Here is a 21,223-nt window from a genome sequence, read left to right as displayed (position 1 = left end):
CAACCTTCCATCATCTGAAACAATTGTGCTAATAGTGTGGTGCAGGCAGGGCGCCACATTTCCTAATCCCATTCAATTGGATTAATACTGTGGTGCAGGAAGGAGGCTACATTTCCTATTCAAAATCATTTGCACTAACATTGTGGTGTAGGCAGGAGGCCAGATTTCCTAATGAAAATAGTTTGAGCTAATATTGTGGTGCAGGCAGAAAGCCACATTTCCCAATCATGATCTTTTGGTCTAATATTGTGGTGCCAGCAGGATGTCACATTTCCTAATCAAACTTGTTTGGGCTAAGATTTTGTGGTGCAGAAAGGAGGCCCCATTTCTTTATCTAAATTATTTGCGCTAGTACTGTCTTGCAGGCTTGTCATCACATTTCAGAATATAAATCCTTTTAGCTAATAGTGTGGTCCAGAGACCAGCCTACATTTTTTAATCTGAATCATTTCTGACAACAGTTTATTCCAGACACACTAAATCTTCTGCTCTACTATTGTGCTGCACGCAGGAGGCAGGAGGCCACATTTCCTAATCTAAATAGTTTGTGCTAATTTTCTGGTGCAGGCAGTAGACCACATTTCCTAATCTAATATTAGCCAAATATTGGTTATGGATAGTCAAACACTACATTAATAATTAATATGTGGAATAAAACCCTATAACAGAAATCCATCAGCATCTTATTATTGATGTGTCAATGACCTCACAAAGGCATCCTACTAGCACATAAAACCTCTTAACATTTTGGACTTAATAGGGAAGGAATCAAAGTGCCTCTAGTCCTTCATGATTTTCTTATAAAAACTATTGATTGTTTGAGTTACCCTTAGTAGTAGAAAATATGAAAATGTGGATTAGTTGAACATCTATGCAAACAACATATCATATCAGATGATTGTATAAGATTTCATCATTTTGAAAATATACCTGAGCAGACGACTCCAGCATCTTCATTATGTCCACAGTTATTCACTGTAAATGGTTGGTGTAGACAGTCCCATACGTGTTGTTCATTGCCGGTGCATTGCACATCATCCAATACAATTACTCCTTGTCCTTGGCCAAATGCAGCACTGCCATTAAATGCAAGAGCTTGGCCACAATTTAACTGCCGGCATACAACTTGTGCAGCATTAATATCCCAATAATCATCACACACAGTTCCCCATGCTCCATTATAGAGGATTTCTACACGACCGTTACATTGACCATTGCCATTTACCAGTCTTATAGACAAGTCTGAACCTGAACGTAAAAAAAAGGAGAATGGTCATTTCTGAAAACTATGAATTATAAATTATCTTAAAGGGAACCTGACAGATCCCCTATAAAGCATTTGTATTATTGTTACTAAATACCCTGCCTATTCAGCCCTTTGTAGTGTTTAAAACCAAAATACATGTTAAAGCAAATTTTTATAAATAGTGATGAGTGGATTTATTCGGATACCTTTCAGCAATCTCAAATTTGGCATGAAAGGAGCTCATTTGAATTTGTGTTCGGATTTACGTGCATTTTCCCTTAAAGTCAGCAAAACTCGTGAACAGTTCAGTAAATGATTGTGTTTCCACTAATGCTTTTGTTAGGACTTTGGCTAGGATAGTGGTGCTGTATGTTGAGCGGGGGGGTCTTTAATGAGGGGATTTAGTGTGGAGAGGTCAGAGGAATGGCAGACTGTTTTTGTTTTTTAATTTTTTCTTTTTTTGTTAACTTAATGTGTGTAGATTCTGGCAGACAATCACAGCACAAATACCATCCACAATGCCAGACACAAGGGCTTCTGTAATTGGTTGCCAAAATCACATGACCCTCTCCATATAAAAAGGGGATATGTTGTTTTGGTGGCATGATTTTGTCAGTGTAACAGTACAGAGAGGATGCTACAGTGGCTGCTGCAAGTTTTCAGATAGTTAGAAATGCAGTTTATTGTCAGTTTCTTCAGCTATTTTGGATCCTGTGTAAAATCAACCTTCCATCATCTGAAACAATTCTGCTAATAGTGTGGTGCAGGCAGGGCGCCACATTTCCTAATCACATTCAATTGGATTAATACTGTGGTGCAGGAAGGAGGCTACATTTCCTATTCAAAATCATTTGCACTAACATTGTGGTGTAGGCAGGAGGCCAGATTTCCTAATGAAAATAGTTTGGGCTAATATTGTGGTGCAGGCAGAAAGCCACATTTCCCAATCATGATCTTTTGGTCTAATATTGTGGTGCCAGCAGGATGTCACATTTCCTAATCAAACTTGTTTGGGCTAAGATTTTGTGGTGCAGAAAGGAGGCCCCATTTCTTTATCTAAATTATTTGTGCTAGTACTGTCTTGCAGGCTTGTCATCACATTTCAGAATCTAAATCCTTTTAGCTAATAGTGTGGTCCAGAGACCAGCCTACATTTTTTAATCTGAATCATTTCTGACAACAGTTTATTCCAGACACACTAAATCTTCTGCTCTACTATTGTGCTGCACGCAGGAGGCAGGAGGCCACATTTCCTAATCTAAATAGTTTGTGCTAATTTTCTGGTGCAGGCAGTAGACCACATTTCCTAATCTAATATTAGCCAAATATTGGTTATGGATAGTCAAATACTACATTAATAATTAATATGTGGAATAAAACCCTATAACAGAAATCCATCAGCATCTTATTATTGATGTGTCAATGACCTCACAAAGGCATCCTACTAGCACATAAAACCTCTTAACATTTTGGACTTAATAGGGAAGGAACCAAAGTGCCTCTAGTCCTTCAAGATTTTCTTATAAAAACTATTGATTGTTTGAGTTACCCTTAGTAGTAGAAAATATGAAAATGTGGATTACTTGAACATCTATGCAAACAACATATCATATCAGATGATTGTATAAGATTTCATCATTTTGAAAATATACCTGAGCAGACAACTCCAGCATCTTCATTATGTCCACAGTTATTCACTGTAAATGGTTGGTGTAGACAGTCCCATACGTGTTGTTCATTGCCGGTGCATTGCACATCATCTAATACAATTACTCCTTGTCCTTGGCCAAATGCAGCACTGCCATTAAATGCAAGAGCTTGGCCACAATTTAACTGCCGGCATACAACTTGTGCAGCATAAATATCCCAATAATCATCACACACAGTTCCCCATGCTCCATTATAGAGGATTTCTACACGACCGTTACATTGACCATTGCCATTTACCAGTCTTATAGACAAGTCTGAACCTGAACCTAAAAAAAAGGAAAATGGTCATTTCTGAAAACGATGAATTATAAATTATCTTAAAGGGAACCTGACAGATCCCCTATAAAGCATTTGTATTATTGTTACTAAATACCCTGCCTATTCAGCCCTTTGTAGTGTTTAAAACCAAAATACAGGTTAAAGCAAATTTTTATGAATAGTGATGAGTGGATTTATTCGGATACCTTTCAGCAATCTCAAATTTGGCATGAAAGGAGCTCATTTGAATTTGTGTTCGGATTTACGTGCATTTTCCCTTAAAGTCAGCAAAACTCGTGAACAGTTCAGTAAAAGATTGTGTTTCCACTAATGCTTTTGTTAGGACTTTGGCTAGGATAGTGGTGCTGTATGTTGAGTGGGGGGGTCTTTAATGAGGGGATTTAGTGTGGAGAGGTCAGAGGAATGGCAGACTGTTTTTGTTTTTTAATTTTTTCTTTTTTTGTTAACTTAATGTGTGTAGATTCTGGCAGACAATCACAGCACAAATACCATCCACAATGCCAGACACAAGGGCTTCTGTAATTGGTTGCCAAAATCACATGACCCTCTCCATATAAAAAGGGGATATGTTGTTTTGGTGGCATGATTTTGTCAGTGTAACAGTACAGAGAGGATGCTACAGTGGCTGATGCAAGTTTTCAGATAGTTAGAAATGCAGTTTATTGTCAGTTTCTTCAGCTATTTTGGATCCTGTGTAAAATCAACCTTCCATCATCTGAAACAATTGTGCTAATAGTGTGGTGCAGGCAGGGCGCCACATTTCCTAATCCCATTCAATTGGATTAATACTGTGGTGCAGGAAGGAGGCTACATTTCCTATTCAAAATCATTTGCACTAACATTGTGGTGTAGGCAGGAGGCCAGATTTCCTAATGAAAATAGTTTGAGCTAATATTGTGGTGCAGGCAGAAAGCCACATTTCCCAATCATGATCTTTTGGTCTAATATTGTGGTGCCAGCAGGATGTCACATTTCCTAATCAAACTTGTTTGGGCTAAGATTTTGTGGTGCAGAAAGGAGGCCCCATTTCTTTATCTAAATTATTTGCGCTAGTACTGTCTTGCAGGCTTGTCATCACATTTCAGAATATAAATCCTTTTAGCTAATAGTGTGGTCCAGAGACCAGCCTACATTTTTTAATCTGAATCATTTCTGACAACAGTTTATTCCAGACACACTAAATCTTCTGCTCTACTATTGTGCTGCACGCAGGAGGCAGGAGGCCACATTTCCTAATCTAAATAGTTTGTGCTAATTTTCTGGTGCAGGCAGTAGACCACATTTCCTAATCTAATATTAGCCAAATATTGGTTATGGATAGTCAAACACTACATTAATAATTAATATGTGGAATAAAACCCTATAACAGAAATCCATCAGCATCTTATTATTGATGTGTCAATGACCTCACAAAGGCATCCTACTAGCACATAAAACCTCTTAACATTTTGGACTTAATAGGGAAGGAATCAAAGTGCCTCTAGTCCTTCATGATTTTCTTATAAAAACTATTGATTGTTTGAGTTACCCTTAGTAGTAGAAAATATGAAAATGTGGATTAGTTGAACATCTATGCAAACAACATATCATATCAGATGATTGTATAAGATTTCATCATTTTGAAAATATACCTGAGCAGACGACTCCAGCATCTTCATTATGTCCACAGTTATTCACTGTAAATGGTTGGTGTAGACAGTCCCATACGTGTTGTTCATTGCCGGTGCATTGCACATCATCCAATACAATTACTCCTTGTCCTTGGCCAAATGCAGCACTGCCATTAAATGCAAGAGCTTGGCCACAATTTAACTGCCGGCATACAACTTGTGCAGCATTAATATCCCAATAATCATCACACACAGTTCCCCATGCTCCATTATAGAGGATTTCTACACGACCGTTACATTGACCATTGCCATTTACCAGTCTTATAGACAAGTCTGAACCTGAACGTAAAAAAAAGGAGAATGGTCATTTCTGAAAACTATGAATTATAAATTATCTTAAAGGGAACCTGACAGATCCCCTATAAAGCATTTGTATTATTGTTACTAAATACCCTGCCTATTCAGCCCTTTGTAGTGTTTAAAACCAAAATACATGTTAAAGCAAATTTTTATAAATAGTGATGAGTGGATTTATTCGGATACCTTTCAGCAATCTCAAATTTGGCATGAAAGGAGCTCATTTGAATTTGTGTTCGGATTTACGTGCATTTTCCCTTAAAGTCAGCAAAACTCGTGAACAGTTCAGTAAATGATTGTGTTTCCACTAATGCTTTTGTTAGGACTTTGGCTAGGATAGTGGTGCTGTATGTTGAGCGGGGGGGTCTTTAATGAGGGGATTTAGTGTGGAGAGGTCAGAGGAATGGCAGACTGTTTTTGTTTTTTAATTTTTTCTTTTTTTGTTAACTTAATGTGTGTAGATTCTGGCAGACAATCACAGCACAAATACCATCCACAATGCCAGACACAAGGGCTTCTGTAATTGGTTGCCAAAATCACATGACCCTCTCCATATAAAAAGGGGATATGTTGTTTTGGTGGCATGATTTTGTCAGTGTAACAGTACAGAGAGGATGCTACAGTGGCTGCTGCAAGTTTTCAGATAGTTAGAAATGCAGTTTATTGTCAGTTTCTTCAGCTATTTTGGATCCTGTGTAAAATCAACCTTCCATCATCTGAAACAATTCTGCTAATAGTGTGGTGCAGGCAGGGCGCCACATTTCCTAATCACATTCAATTGGATTAATACTGTGGTGCAGGAAGGAGGCTACATTTCCTATTCAAAATCATTTGCACTAACATTGTGGTGTAGGCAGGAGGCCAGATTTCCTAATGAAAATAGTTTGGGCTAATATTGTGGTGCAGGCAGAAAGCCACATTTCCCAATCATGATCTTTTGGTCTAATATTGTGGTGCCAGCAGGATGTCACATTTCCTAATCAAACTTGTTTGGGCTAAGATTTTGTGGTGCAGAAAGGAGGCCCCATTTCTTTATCTAAATTATTTGTGCTAGTACTGTCTTGCAGGCTTGTCATCACATTTCAGAATCTAAATCCTTTTAGCTAATAGTGTGGTCCAGAGACCAGCCTACATTTTTTAATCTGAATCATTTCTGACAACAGTTTATTCCAGACACACTAAATCTTCTGCTCTACTATTGTGCTGCACGCAGGAGGCAGGAGGCCACATTTCCTAATCTAAATAGTTTGTGCTAATTTTCTGGTGCAGGCAGTAGACCACATTTCCTAATCTAATATTAGCCAAATATTGGTTATGGATAGTCAAATACTACATTAATAATTAATATGTGGAATAAAACCCTATAACAGAAATCCATCAGCATCTTATTATTGATGTGTCAATGACCTCACAAAGGCATCCTACTAGCACATAAAACCTCTTAACATTTTGGACTTAATAGGGAAGGAACCAAAGTGCCTCTAGTCCTTCAAGATTTTCTTATAAAAACTATTGATTGTTTGAGTTACCCTTAGTAGTAGAAAATATGAAAATGTGGATTACTTGAACATCTATGCAAACAACATATCATATCAGATGATTGTATAAGATTTCATCATTTTGAAAATATACCTGAGCAGACAACTCCAGCATCTTCATTATGTCCACAGTTATTCACTGTAAATGGTTGGTGTAGACAGTCCCATACGTGTTGTTCATTGCCGGTGCATTGCACATCATCTAATACAATTACTCCTTGTCCTTGGCCAAATGCAGCACTGCCATTAAATGCAAGAGCTTGGCCACAATTTAACTGCCGGCATACAACTTGTGCAGCATAAATATCCCAATAATCATCACACACAGTTCCCCATGCTCCATTATAGAGGATTTCTACACGACCGTTACATTGACCATTGCCATTTACCAGTCTTATAGACAAGTCTGAACCTGAACCTAAAAAAAAGGAAAATGGTCATTTCTGAAAACGATGAATTATAAATTATCTTAAAGGGAACCTGACAGATCCCCTATAAAGCATTTGTATTATTGTTACTAAATACCCTGCCTATTCAGCCCTTTGTAGTGTTTAAAACCAAAATACAGGTTAAAGCAAATTTTTATGAATAGTGATGAGTGGATTTATTCGGATACCTTTCAGCAATCTCAAATTTGGCATGAAAGGAGCTCATTTGAATTTGTGTTCGGATTTACGTGCATTTTCCCTTAAAGTCAGCAAAACTCGTGAACAGTTCAGTAAAAGATTGTGTTTCCACTAATGCTTTTGTTAGGACTTTGGCTAGGATAGTGGTGCTGTATGTTGAGTGGGGGGGTCTTTAATGAGGGGATTTAGTGTGGAGAGGTCAGAGGAATGGCAGACTGTTTTTGTTTTTTAATTTTTTCTTTTTTTGTTAACTTAATGTGTGTAGATTCTGGCAGACAATCACAGCACAAATACCATCCACAATGCCAGACACAAGGGCTTCTGTAATTGGTTGCCAAAATCACATGACCCTCTCCATATAAAAAGGGGATATGTTGTTTTGGTGGCATGATTTTGTCAGTGTAACAGTACAGAGAGGATGCTACAGTGGCTGATGCAAGTTTTCAGATAGTTAGAAATGCAGTTTATTGTCAGTTTCTTCAGCTATTTTGGATCCTGTGTAAAATCAACCTTCCATCATCTGAAACAATTGTGCTAATAGTGTGGTGCAGGCAGGGCGCCACATTTCCTAATCCCATTCAATTGGATTAATACTGTGGTGCAGGAAGGAGGCTACATTTCCTATTCAAAATCATTTGCACTAACATTGTGGTGTAGGCAGGAGGCCAGATTTCCTAATGAAAATAGTTTGAGCTAATATTGTGGTGCAGGCAGAAAGCCACATTTCCCAATCATGATCTTTTGGTCTAATATTGTGGTGCCAGCAGGATGTCACATTTCCTAATCAAACTTGTTTGGGCTAAGATTTTGTGGTGCAGAAAGGAGGCCCCATTTCTTTATCTAAATTATTTGCGCTAGTACTGTCTTGCAGGCTTGTCATCACATTTCAGAATATAAATCCTTTTAGCTAATAGTGTGGTCCAGAGACCAGCCTACATTTTTTAATCTGAATCATTTCTGACAACAGTTTATTCCAGACACACTAAATCTTCTGCTCTACTATTGTGCTGCACGCAGGAGGCAGGAGGCCACATTTCCTAATCTAAATAGTTTGTGCTAATTTTCTGGTGCAGGCAGTAGACCACATTTCCTAATCTAATATTAGCCAAATATTGGTTATGGATAGTCAAACACTACATTAATAATTAATATGTGGAATAAAACCCTATAACAGAAATCCATCAGCATCTTATTATTGATGTGTCAATGACCTCACAAAGGCATCCTACTAGCACATAAAACCTCTTAACATTTTGGACTTAATAGGGAAGGAATCAAAGTGCCTCTAGTCCTTCATGATTTTCTTATAAAAACTATTGATTGTTTGAGTTACCCTTAGTAGTAGAAAATATGAAAATGTGGATTACTTGAACATCTATGCAAACAACATATCATATCAGATGATTGTATAAGATTTCATCATTTTGAAAATATACCTGAGCAGACGACTCCAGCATCTTCATTATGTCCACAGTTATTCACTGTAAATGGTTGGTGTAGACAGTCCCATACGTGTTGTTCATTGCCGGTGCATTGCACATCATCCAATACAATTACTCCTTGTCCTTGGCCAAATGCAGCACTGCCAATTAATGCAAGAGCTTGGCCACAATTTAACTGCCGGCATACAACTTGTGCAGCATTAATATCCCAATAATCATCACACACAGTTCCCCATGCTCCATTATAGAGGATTTCTACACGACCGTTACATTGACCATTGCCATTTACCAGTCTTATAGACAAGTCTGAACCTGAACCTAAAAAAAAGGAGAATGGTCATTTCTGAAAACGATGAATTATAAATTATCTTAAAGGGAACCTGACAGATCCCCTATAAAGCATTTGTATTATTGTTACTAAATACTCTGCCTATTCAGCCCTTTGTAGTGTTTAAAACCAAAATACATGTTAAAGCAAATTTTTATAAATAGTGTGAGTGGATTTATTCGGATACCTTTCAGCAATCTCAAATTTGGCATGAAAGGAGCTCATTTGAATTTGTGTTCGGATTTACGTGCATTTTCCCTTAAAGTCAGCAAAACTCGTGAACAGTTCAGTAAATGATTGTGTTTCCACTAATGCTTTTGTTAGGACTTTGGCTAGGATAGTGGTGCTGTATGTTGAGCGGGGGGGTCTTTAATGAGGGGTTTTAGTGTGGAGAGGTCAGAGGAATGGCAGACTGTTTTTGTTTTTTAATTTTTTCTCTTTTTGTTAACTTAATGTGTGTAGATTCTGGCAGACAATCACAGCACAAATACCATCCACAATGCCAGACACAAGGGCTTCTGTAATTGGTTGCCAAAATCACATGACCCTCTCCATATAAAAAGGGGATATGTTGTTTTGGTGGCATGATTTTGTCAGTGTAACAGTACAGAGAGGATGCTACAGTGGCTGCTGCAAGTTTTCAGATAGTTAGAAATGCAGTTTATTGTCAGTTTCTTCAGCTATTTTGGATCCTGTGTAAAATCAACCTTCCATCATCTGAAACAATTGTGCTAATAGTGTGGTGCAGGCAGGGCGCCACATTTCCTAATCCCATTCAATTGGATTAACACTGTGGTGCAGGAAGGAGGCTACATTTCCTATTCAAAATCATTTGCACTAACATTGTGGTGTAGGCAGGAGGCCAGATTTCCTAATGAAAATAGTTTGGGCTAATATTGTGGTGCAGGCAGAAAGCCACATTTCCCAATCATGATCTTTTGGTCTAATATTGTGGTGTCAGCAGGATGTCACATTTCCTAATCAAACTTGTTTGGGCTAAGATTTTGTGGTGCAGAAAGGAGGCCCCATTTCTTTATCTAAATTATTTGTGCTAGTACTGTCTTGCAGGCTTGTCATCACATTTCAGAATCTAAATCCTTTTAGCTAATAGTGTGGTCCAGAGACCAGCCTACATTTTTTAATCTGAATCATTTCTGACAACAGTTTATTCCAGACACACTAAATCTTCTGCTCTACTATTGTGCTGCACGCAGGAGGCAGGAGGCCACATTTCCTAATCTAAATAGTTTGTGCTAATTTTCTGGTGCAGGCAGTAGACCACATTTCCTAATCTAATATTAGCCAAATATTGGTTATGGATAGTCAAACACTACATTAATAATTAATATGTGGAATAAAACCCTATAACAGAAATCCATCAGCATCCTATTATTGATGTGTCAATGACCTCACAAAGGCATCCTACTAGCACATAAAACCTCTTAACATTTTGGACTTAATAGGGAAGGAATCAAAGTGCCTCTAGTCCTTCAAGATTTTCTTATAAAAACTATTGATTGTTTGAGTTACCCTTAGTAGTAGAAAATATGAAAATGTGGATTACTTGAACATCTATGCAAACAACATATCATATCAGATGATTGTATAAGATTTCATCATTTTGAAAATATACCTGAGCAGACGACTCCAGCATCTTCATTATGTCCACAGTTATTCACTGTAAATGGTTGGTGTAGACAGTCCCATACGTGTTGTTCATTGCCGGTGCATTGCACATCATCCAATACAATTACTCCTTGTCCTTGGCCAAATGCAGCACTGCCATTAAATGCAAGAGCTTGGCCACAATTTAACTGCCGGCATACAACTTGTGCAGCATTAATATCCCAATAATCATCACACACAGTTCCCCATGCTCCATTATAGAGGATTTCTACACGACCGTTACATTGACCATTGCCATTTACCAGTCTTATAGACAAGTCTGAACCTGAACCTAAAAAAAAGGAGAATGGTCATTTCTGAAAACGATGAATTATAAATTATCTTAAAGGGAACCTGACAGATCCCCTATAAAGCATTTGTATTATTGTTACTAAATACCCTGCCTATTCAGCACTTTGTAGTGTTTAAAACCAAAATACATGTTAAAGCAAATTTTTATAAATAGTGATGAGTGGATTTATTCGGATACCTTTCAGCAATCTCAAATTTGGCATGAAAGGAGCTCATTTGAATTTGTGTTCGGATTTACGTGCATTTTCCCTTAAAGTCAGCAAAACTCGTGAACAGTTCAGTAAATGATTGTGTTTCCACTAATGCTTTTGTAAGGACTTTGGCTAGGATAGTGGTGCTGTATGTTAAGCGGGGGGGTCTTTAATGAGGGGATTTAGTGTGGAGAGGTCAGAGGAATGGCAGACTGTTTTTGTTTTTTAATTTTTTCTCTTTTTGTTAACTTAATGTGTGTAGATTCTGGCAGACAATCACAGCACAAATACCATCCACAATGCCAGACACAAGGGCTTCTGTAATTGGTTGCCAAAATCACATGACCCTCTCCATATAAAAAGGGGATATGTTGTTTTGGTGGCATGATTTTGTCAGTGTAACAGTACAGAGAGGATGCTACAGTGGCTGCTGCAAGTTTTCAGATAGTTAGAAATGCAGTTTATTGTCAGTTTCTTCAGCTATTTTGGATCCTGTGTAAAATCAACCTTCCATCATCTGAAACAATTCTGCTAATAGTGTGGTGCAGGCAGGGCGCCACATTTCCTAATCACATTCAATTGGATTAATACTGTGGTGCAGGAAGGAGGCTACATTTCCTATTCAAAATCATTTGCACTAACATTGTGGTGTAGGCAGGAGGCCAGATTTCCTAATGAAAATAGTTTGGGCTAATATTGTGGTGCAGGCAGAAAGCCACATTTCCCAATCATGATCTTTTGGTCTAATATTGTGGTGCCAGCAGGATGTCACATTTCCTAATCAAACTTGTTTGGGCTAAGATTTTGTGGTGCAGAAAGGAGGCCCCATTTCTTTATCTAAATTATTTGTGCTAGTACTGTCTTGCAGGCTTGTCATCACATTTCAGAATCTAAATCCTTTTAGCTAATAGTGTGGTCCAGAGACCAGCCTACATTTTTTAATCTGAATCATTTCTGACAACAGTTTATTCCAGACACACTAAATCTTCTGCTCTACTATTGTGCTGCACGCAGGAGGCAGGAGGCCACATTTCCTAATCTAAATAGTTTGTGCTAATTTTCTGGTGCAGGCAGTAGACCACATTTCCTAATCTAATATTAGCCAAATATTGGTTATGGATAGTCAAACACTACATTAATAATTAATATGTGGAATAAAACCCTATAACAGAAATCCATCAGCATCTTATTATTGATGTGTCAATGACCTCACAAAGGCATCCTACTAGCACATAAAACCTCTTAACATTTTGGACTTAATAGGGAAGGAATCAAAGTGCCTCTAGTCCTTCAAGATTTTCTTATAAAAACTATTGATTGTTTGAGTTACCCTTAGTAGTAGAAAATATGAAAATGTGGATTACTTGAACATCTATGCAAACAACATATCATATCAGATGATTGTATAAGATTTCATCATTTTGAAAATATACCTGAGCAGACGACTCCAGCATCTTCATTATGTCCACAGTTATTCACTGTAAATGGTTGGTGTAGACAGTCCCATACGTGTTGTTCATTGCCGGTGCATTGCACATCATCCAATACAATTACTCCTTGTCCTTGGCCAAATGCAGCACTGCCATTAAATGCAAGAGCTTGGCCACAATTTAACTGCCGGCATACAACTTGTGCAGCATTAATATCCCAATAATCATCACACACAGTTCCCCATGCTCCATTATAGAGGATTTCTACACGACCGTTACATTGACCATTGCCATTTACCAGTCTTATAGACAAGTCTGAACCTGAACCTAAAAAAAAGGAGAATGGTCATTTCTGAAAACGATGAATTATAAATTATCTTAAAGGGAACCTGACAGATCCCCTATAAAGCATTTGTATTATTGTTACTAAATACCCTGCCTATTCAGCCCTTTGTAGTGTTTAAAACCAAAATACATGTTAAAGCAAATTTTTATAAATAGTGATGAGTGGATTTATTCGGATACCTTTCAGCAATCTCAAATTTGGCATGAAAGGAGCTCATTTGAATTTGTGTTGGGATTTACGTGCATTTTCCCTTAAAGTCAGCAAAACTCGTGAACAGTTCAGTAAATGATTGTGTTTCCACTAATGCTTTTGTTAGGACTTTGGCTAGGATAGTGGTGCTGTATGTTGGGCGGGGGGGTCTTTAATGAAGGGATTTAGTGTGGAGAGGTCAGAGGAATGGCGGACTGTTTTTGTCTTTTAATTTTTTCTCTTTTTGTTTACTTAATGTGTGTAGATTCTGGCTGACAATCACAGCACAAATACCATCTACAATGCCAGACACAAGGGCTTCTGTAATTGGTTGCCAAAATCACATGACCCTCTCCATATAAAAAGGGGATATGTTGTTTTGGTGGCATGATTTTGTCAGTGTAACAGTACAGAGAGGATGCTACAGTGGCTGCTGCAAGTTTTCAGATAGTTAGAAATGCAGTTTATTGTCAGTTTCTTCAGCTATTTTGGATCCTGTGTAAAATCAACCTTCCATCATCTGAAACAATTGTGCTAATAGTGTGGTGCAGGCAGGGCGCCACATTTCCTAATCACATTCAATTGGATTAATACTGTGGTGCAGGAAGTAGGCTACATTTCCTATTCAAAATCATTTGCACTAACATTGTGGTGTAGGCAGGAGGCCAGATTTCCTAATGAAAATAGTTTGGGCTAATATTGTGGTGCAGGCAGAAAGCCACATTTCCCAATCATGATCTTTTGGTCTAATATTGTGGTGCCAGCAGGATGTCACATTTCCTAATCAAACTTGTTTGGGCTAAGATTTTGTGGTGCAGAAAGGAGGCCCCATTTCTTTATCTAAATTATTTGCGCTAGTACTGTCTTGCAGGCTTGTCATCACATTTCAGAATCTAAATCCTTTTAGCTAATAGTGTGGTCCAGAGACCAGCCTACATTTTTTAATCTGAATCATTTCTGACAACAGTTTATTCCAAACACACTAAATCTTCTGCTCTACTATTGTGCTGCACGCAGGAGGCAGGAGGCCACATTTCCTAATCTAAATAGTTTGTGCTAATTTTCTGGTGCAGGCAGTAGACCACATTTCCTAATCTAATATTAGCCAAATATTGGTTATGGATAGTCAAACACTACATTAATAATTAATATGTGGAATAAAACCCTATAACAGAAATCCATCAGCATCTTATTATTGATGTGTCAATGACCTCACAAAGGCATCCTACTAGCACATAAAACCTCTTAACATTTTGGACTTAATAGGGTAGGAATCAAAGTGCCTCTAGTCCTTCAAGATTTTCTTATAAAAACTATTGATTGTTTGAGTTACCCTTAGTAGTAGAAAATATGAAAATGTGGATTACTTGAACATCTATGCAAACAACATATCATATCAGATGATTGTATAAGATTTCATCATTTTGAAAATATACCTGAGCAGACGACTCCAGCATCTTCATTATGTCCACAGTTATTCACTGTAAATGGTTGGTGTAGACAGTCCCATACGTGTTGTTCATTGCCGGTGCATTGCACATCATCCAATACAATTACTCCTTGTCCTTGGCCAAATGCAGCACTGCCATTAAATGCAAGAGCTTGGCCACAATTTAACTGCCGGCATACAACTTGTGCAGCATTAATATCCCAATAATCATCACACACAGTTCCCCATGCTCCATTATAGAGGATTTCTACACGACCGTTACATTGACCATTGCCATTTACCAGTCTTATAGACAAGTCTGAACCTGAACCTAAAAAAAAGGAGAATGGTCATTTCTGAAAACGATGAATTATAAATTATCTTAAAGGGAACCTGACAGATCCCCTATAAAGCATTTGTATTATTGTTACTAAATACCCTGCCTATTCAGCCCTTTGTAGTGTTTAAAACCAAAATACATGTTAAAGCAAATTTTTATAAATAGTGATGAGTGGATTTATTCGGATACCTTTCAGCAATCTCAAATTTGGCATGAAAGGAGCTCATTTGAATTTGTGTTCGGATTTACGTGCATTTTTCCTTAAAGTCAGCAAAACTCGTGAACAGTTCAGTAAATGATTGTGTTTCCACTAATGCTTTTGTTAGGACTTTGGCTAGGATAGTGGTGCTGTATGTTGGGCGGGGGGGTCTTTAATGAAGGGATTTAGTGTGGAGAGGTCAGAGGAATGGCGGACTGTTTTTGTCTTTTAATTTTTTCTCTTTTTGTTTACTTAATGTGTGTAGATTCTGGCTGACAATCACAGCACAAATACCATCTACAATGCCAGACACAAGGGCTTCTGTAATTGGTTGCCAAAATCACATGACCCTCTCCATATAAAAAGGGGATATGTTGTTTTGGTGGCATGATTTTGTCAGTGTAACAGTACAGAGAGGATGCTACAGTGGCTGCTGCAAGTTTTCAGATAGTTAGAAATGCAGTTTATTGTCAGTTTCTTCAGCTATTTTGGATCCTGTGTAAAATCAACCTTCCATCATCTGAAACAATTGTGCTAATAGTGTGGTGCAGGCAGGGCGCCACATTTCCTAATCACATTCAATTGGATTAATACTGTGGTGCAGGAAGGAGGCTACATTTCCTATTCAAAATCATTTGCACTAACATTGTGGTGTAGGCAGGAGGCCAGATTTCCTAATGAAAATAGTTTGGGCTAATATTGTGGTGCAGGCAGAAAGCCACATTTCCCAATCATGATCTTTTGGTCTAATATTGTGGTGCCAGCAGGATGTCACATTTCCTAATCAAACTTGTTTGGGCTAAGATTTTGTGGTGCAGAAAGGAGGCCCCATTTCTTTATCTAAATTATTTGCGCTAGTACTGTCTTGCAGGCTTGTCATCACATTTCAGAATCTAAATCCTTTTAGCTAATAGTGTGGTCCAGAGACCAGCCTACATTTTTTAATCTGAATCATTTCTGACAACAGTTTATTCCAGACACACTAAATCTTCTGCTCTACTATTGTGCTGCACGCAGGAGGCAGGAGGCCACATTTCCTAATCTAAATAGTTTGTGCTAATTTTCTGGTGCAGGCAGTAGACCACATTTCCTAATCTAATATTAGCCAAATATTGGTTATGGATAGTCAAACACTACATTAATAATTAATATGTGGAATAAAACCCTATAAAAGAAATCCATCAGCATCTTATTATTGATGTGTCAATGACCTCACAATGGCATCCTACTAGCACATAAAACCTCTTAACATTTTGGACTTAATAGGGTAGGAATCAAAGTGCCTCTAGTCCTTCAAGATTTTCTTATAAAAACTATTGATTGTTTGAGTTACCCTTAGTAGTAGAAAATATGAAAATGTGGATTACTTGAACATCTATGCAAACAACATATCATATCAGATGATTGTATAAGATTTCATCATTTTGAAAATATACCTGAGCAGACGACTCCAGCATCTTCATTATGTCCACAGTTATTCACTGTAAATGGTTGGTGTAGACAGTCCCATACGTGTTGTTCATTGCCGGTGCATTGCACATCATCCAATACAATTACTCCTTGTCCTTGGCCAAATGCAGCACTGCCATTAAATGCAAGAGCTTGGCCACAATTTAACTGCCGGCATACAACTTGTGCAGCATTAATATCCCAATAATCATCACACACAGTTCCCCATGCTCCATTATAGAGGATTTCTACACGACCGTTACATTGACCATTGCCATTTACCAGTCTTATAGACAAGTCTGAACCTGAACCTAAAAAAAGGAGAATGGTCATTTCTGAAAACGATGAATTATAAATTATCTTAAAGGGAACCTGACAGATCCCCTATAAAGCATTTGTATTATTGTTACTAAATACCCTGCCTATTCAGCCCTTTGTAGTGTTTAAAACCAAAATACATGTTAAAGCAAATTTTTATAAATAGTGATGAGTGGATTTATTCGGATACCTTTCAGCAATCTCAAATTTGGCATGAAAGGAGCTCATTTGAATTTGTGTTCGGATTTACGTGCATTTTCCCTTAAAGTCAGCAAAACTCGTGAACAGTTCAGTAAATGATTGTGTTTCCACTAATGCTTTTGTAAGGACTTTGGCTAGGATAGTGGTGCTGTATGTTAAGCGGGGGGGTCTTTAATGAGGGGATTTAGTGTGGAGAGGTCAGAGGAATGGCAGACTGTTTTTGTTTTTTAATTTTTTCTCTTTTTGTTAACTTAATGTGTGTAGATTCTGGCAGACAATCACAGCACAAATACCATCCACAATGCCAGACACAAGGGCTTCTGTAATTGGTTGCCAAAATCACATGACCCTCTCCATATAAAAAGGAGATATGTTGTTTTGGTGGCATGATTTTGTCAGTGTAACAGTACAGAGAGGATGCTACAGTGGCTGCTGCAAGTTTTCAGATAGTTAGAAATGCAGTTTATTGTCAGTTTCTTCAGCTATTTTGGATCCTGTGTAAAATCAACCTTCCATCATCTGAAACAATTGTGCTAATAGTGTGGTGCAGGCAGGGCGCCACATTTCCTAATCACATTCAATTGGATTAATACTGTGGTGCAGGAAGGAGGCTACATTTCCTATTCAAAATCATTTGCACTAACATTGTGGTGTAGGCAGGAGGCCAGATTTCCTAATGAAAATAGTTTGGGCTAATATTGTGGTGCAGGCAGAAAGCCACATTTCCCAATCATGATCTTTTGGTCTAATATTGTGTTGCCAGCAGGATGTCACATTTCCTAATCAAACTTGTTTGGGCTAAGATTTTGTGGTGCAGAAAGGAGGCCCCATTTCTTTATCTAAATTATTTGCGCTAGTACTGTCTTGCAGGCTTGTCATCACATTTCAGAATCTAAATCCTTTTAGCTAATAGTGTGGTCCAGAGACCAGCCTACATTTTTTAATCTGAATCATTTCTGACAACAGTTTATTCCAGACACACTAAATCTTCTGCTCTACTATTGTGCTGCACGCAGGAGGCAGGAGGCCACATTTCCTAATCTAAATAGTTTGTGCTAATTTTCTGGTGCAGGCAGTAGACCACATTTCCTAATCTAATATTAGCCAAATATTGGTTATGGATAGTCAAACACTACATTAATAATTAATATGTGGAATAAAACCCTATAACAGAAATCCATCAGCATCTTATTATTGATGTGTCAATGACCTCACAAAGGCATCCTACTGGCACATAAAACCTCCTAACATTTTGGACTTAATAGGGAAGGAACCAAAGTGCCTCTAGTCCTTCAAGATTTTCTTATAAAAACTATTGATTGTTTGAGTTACCCTTAGTAGTAGAAAATATGAAAATGTGGATTACTTGAACATCTATGCAAACAACATATCATATCAGATGATTGTATAAGATTTCATCATTTTGAAAATATACCTGAGCAGACGACTCCAGCATCTTCATTATGTCCACAGTTATTCACTGTAAATGGTTGGTGTAGACAGTCCCATACGTGTTGTTCATTGCCGGTGCATTGCACATCATCCAATACAATTACTCCTTGTCCTTGGCCAAATGCAGCACTGCCATTAAATGCAAGAGCTTGGCCACAATTTAACTGCCGGCATACAACTTGTGCAGCATTAATATCCCAATAATCATCACACACAGTTCCCCATGCTCCATTATAGAGGATTTCTACACGACCGTTACATTGACCATTGCCATTTACCAGTCTTATAGACAAGTCTGAACCTGAACCTAAAAAAAAGGAGAATGGTCATTTCTGAAAACGATGAATTATAAATTATCTTAAAGGGAACCTGACAGATCCCCTATAAAGCATTTGTATTATTGTTACTAAATACCCTGCCTATTCAGCCCTTTGTAGTGTTTAAAACCAAAATACATGTTAAAGCAAATTTTTATAAATAGTGATGAGTGGATTTATTCGGATACCTTTCAGCAATCTCAAATTTGGCATGAAAGGAGCTCATTTGAATTTGTGTTCGGATTTACGTGCATTTTCCCTTAAAGTCAGCAAAACTCGTGAACAGTTCAGTAAATGATTGTGTTTCCACTAATGCTTTTGTTAGGACTTTGGCTAGGATAGTGGTGCTGTATGTTGGGCGGGGGGGTCTTTAATGAAGGGATTTAGTGTGGAGAGGTCAGAGGAATGGCGGACTGTTTTTGTCTTTTAATTTTTTCTCCTTTTGTTTACTTAATGTGTGTAGATTCTGGCTGACAATCACAGCACAAATACCATCTACAATGCCAGACACAAGGGCTTCTGTAATTGGTTGCCAAAATCACATGACCCTCTCCATATAAAAAGGGGATATGTTGTTTTGGTGGCATGATTTTGTCAGTGTAACAGTACAGAGAGGATGCTACAGTGGCTGCTGCAAGTTTTCAGATAGTTAGAAATGCAGTTTATTGTCAGTTTCTTCAGCTATTTTGGATCCTGTGTAAAATCAACCTTCCATCATCTGAAACAATTGTGCTAATAGTGTGGTGCAGGCAGGGCGCCACATTTCCTAATCACATTCAATTGGATTAATACTGTGGTGCAGGAAGGAGGCTACATTTCCTATTCAAAATCATTTGCACTAACATTGTGGTGTAGGCAGGAGGCCAGATTTCCTAATGAAAATAGTTTGGGCTAATATTGTGGTGCAGGCAGAAAGCCACATTTCCCAATCATGATCTTTTGGTCTAATATTGTGGTGCCAGCAGGATGTCACATTTCCTAATCAAACTTGTTTGGGCTAAGATTTTGTGGTGCAGAAAGGAGGCCCCATTTCTTTATCTAAATTATTTGCGCTAGTACTGTCTTGCAGGCTTGTCATCACATTTCAGAATCTAAATCCTTTTAGCTAATAGTGTGGTCCAGAGACCAGCCTACATTTTTTAATCTGAATCATTTCTGACAACAGTTTATTCCAGACACACTAAATCTTCTGCTCTACTATTGTGCTGCACGCAGGAGGCAGGAGGCCACATTTCCTAATCTAAATAGTTTGTGCTAATTTTCTGGTGCAGGCAGTAGACCACATTTCCTAATCTAATATTAGCCAAATATTGGTTATGGATAGTCAAACACTACATTAATAATTAATATGTGGAATAAAACCCTATAACAGAAATCCATCAGCATCTTATTATTGATGTGTCAATGACCTCACAAAGGCATCCTACTAGCACATAAAACCTCTTAACATTTTGGACTTAATAGGGTAGGAATCAAAGTGCCTCTAGTCCTTCAAGATTTTCTTATAAAAACTATTGATTGTTTGAGTTACCCTTAGTAGTAGAAAATATGAAAATGTGGATTACTTGAACATCTATGCAAACAACATATCATATCAGATGATTGTATAAGATTTCATCATTTTGAAAATATACCTGAGCAGACGACTCCAGCATCTTCATTATGTCCACAGTTATTCACTGTAAATGGTTGGTGTAGACAGTCCCATACGTGTTGTTCATTGCCGGTGCATTGCACATCATCCAATAAAATTACTCCTTGTCCTTGGCCAAATGCAGCACTGCCATTAAATGCAAGAGCTTGGCCACAATTTAACTGCCGGCATACAACTTGTGCAGCATTAATATCCCAATAATCATCACACACAGTTCCCCATGCTCCATTATAGAGGATTTCTACACGACCGTTACATTGACCATTGCCATTTACCAGTCTTATAGACAAGTCTGAACCTGAACCTAAAAAAAAGGAGAATGGTCATTTCTGAAAACGATGAATTATAAATTATCTTAAAGGGAACCTGACAGATCCCCTATAAAGCATTTGTATTATTGTTACTAAATACCCTGCCTATTCAGCCCTTTGTAGTGTTTAAAACCAAAATACATGTTAAAGCAAATTTTTATAAATAGTGATGAGTGGATTTATTCGGATACCTTTCAGCAATCTCAAATTTGGCATGAAAGGAGCTCATTTGAATTTGTGTTCGGATTTACGTGCATTTTCCCTTAAAGTCAGCAAAACTCGTG

At 37.8% G+C, this 21,223-nt stretch overlaps 1 protein-coding gene across 1 annotated transcript in view; it reads right to left on the bottom strand.

Moving 5' to 3' along the window:
• LOC143767565 (uncharacterized) overlaps positions 1-21,223 on the bottom strand; it is a 95,129-nt gene that overhangs the window by 26,188 nt on the left and 47,718 nt on the right. The window contains exons 18-28 of the mRNA XM_077255975.1: positions 20,609-20,932; positions 18,641-18,952; positions 16,674-16,991; positions 14,794-15,023; positions 12,738-13,038; positions 10,860-11,081; positions 8,803-9,126; positions 6,835-7,146; positions 4,867-5,184; positions 2,987-3,216; positions 931-1,231 (exon numbers count right to left, since the gene is read on the bottom strand). Coding sequence (XP_077112090.1) covers positions 931-1,231; positions 2,987-3,216; positions 4,867-5,184; positions 6,835-7,146; positions 8,803-9,126; positions 10,860-11,081; positions 12,738-13,038; positions 14,794-15,023; positions 16,674-16,991; positions 18,641-18,952; positions 20,609-20,932 — 3,192 coding nt within the window. The remainder of the gene's footprint in view (positions 1-930; positions 1,232-2,986; positions 3,217-4,866; positions 5,185-6,834; positions 7,147-8,802; positions 9,127-10,859; positions 11,082-12,737; positions 13,039-14,793; positions 15,024-16,673; positions 16,992-18,640; positions 18,953-20,608; positions 20,933-21,223) is intronic.

This window comes from Ranitomeya variabilis, chromosome 4 (assembly GCF_051348905.1).
Source record: "Ranitomeya variabilis isolate aRanVar5 chromosome 4, aRanVar5.hap1, whole genome shotgun sequence".
NCBI classification, from domain to species: Eukaryota; Metazoa; Chordata; class Amphibia; order Anura; family Dendrobatidae; genus Ranitomeya; species Ranitomeya variabilis.
Note: the sequence above shows the minus strand (reverse complement) of the source record. Positions and strands in the feature narration are given on the sequence as shown.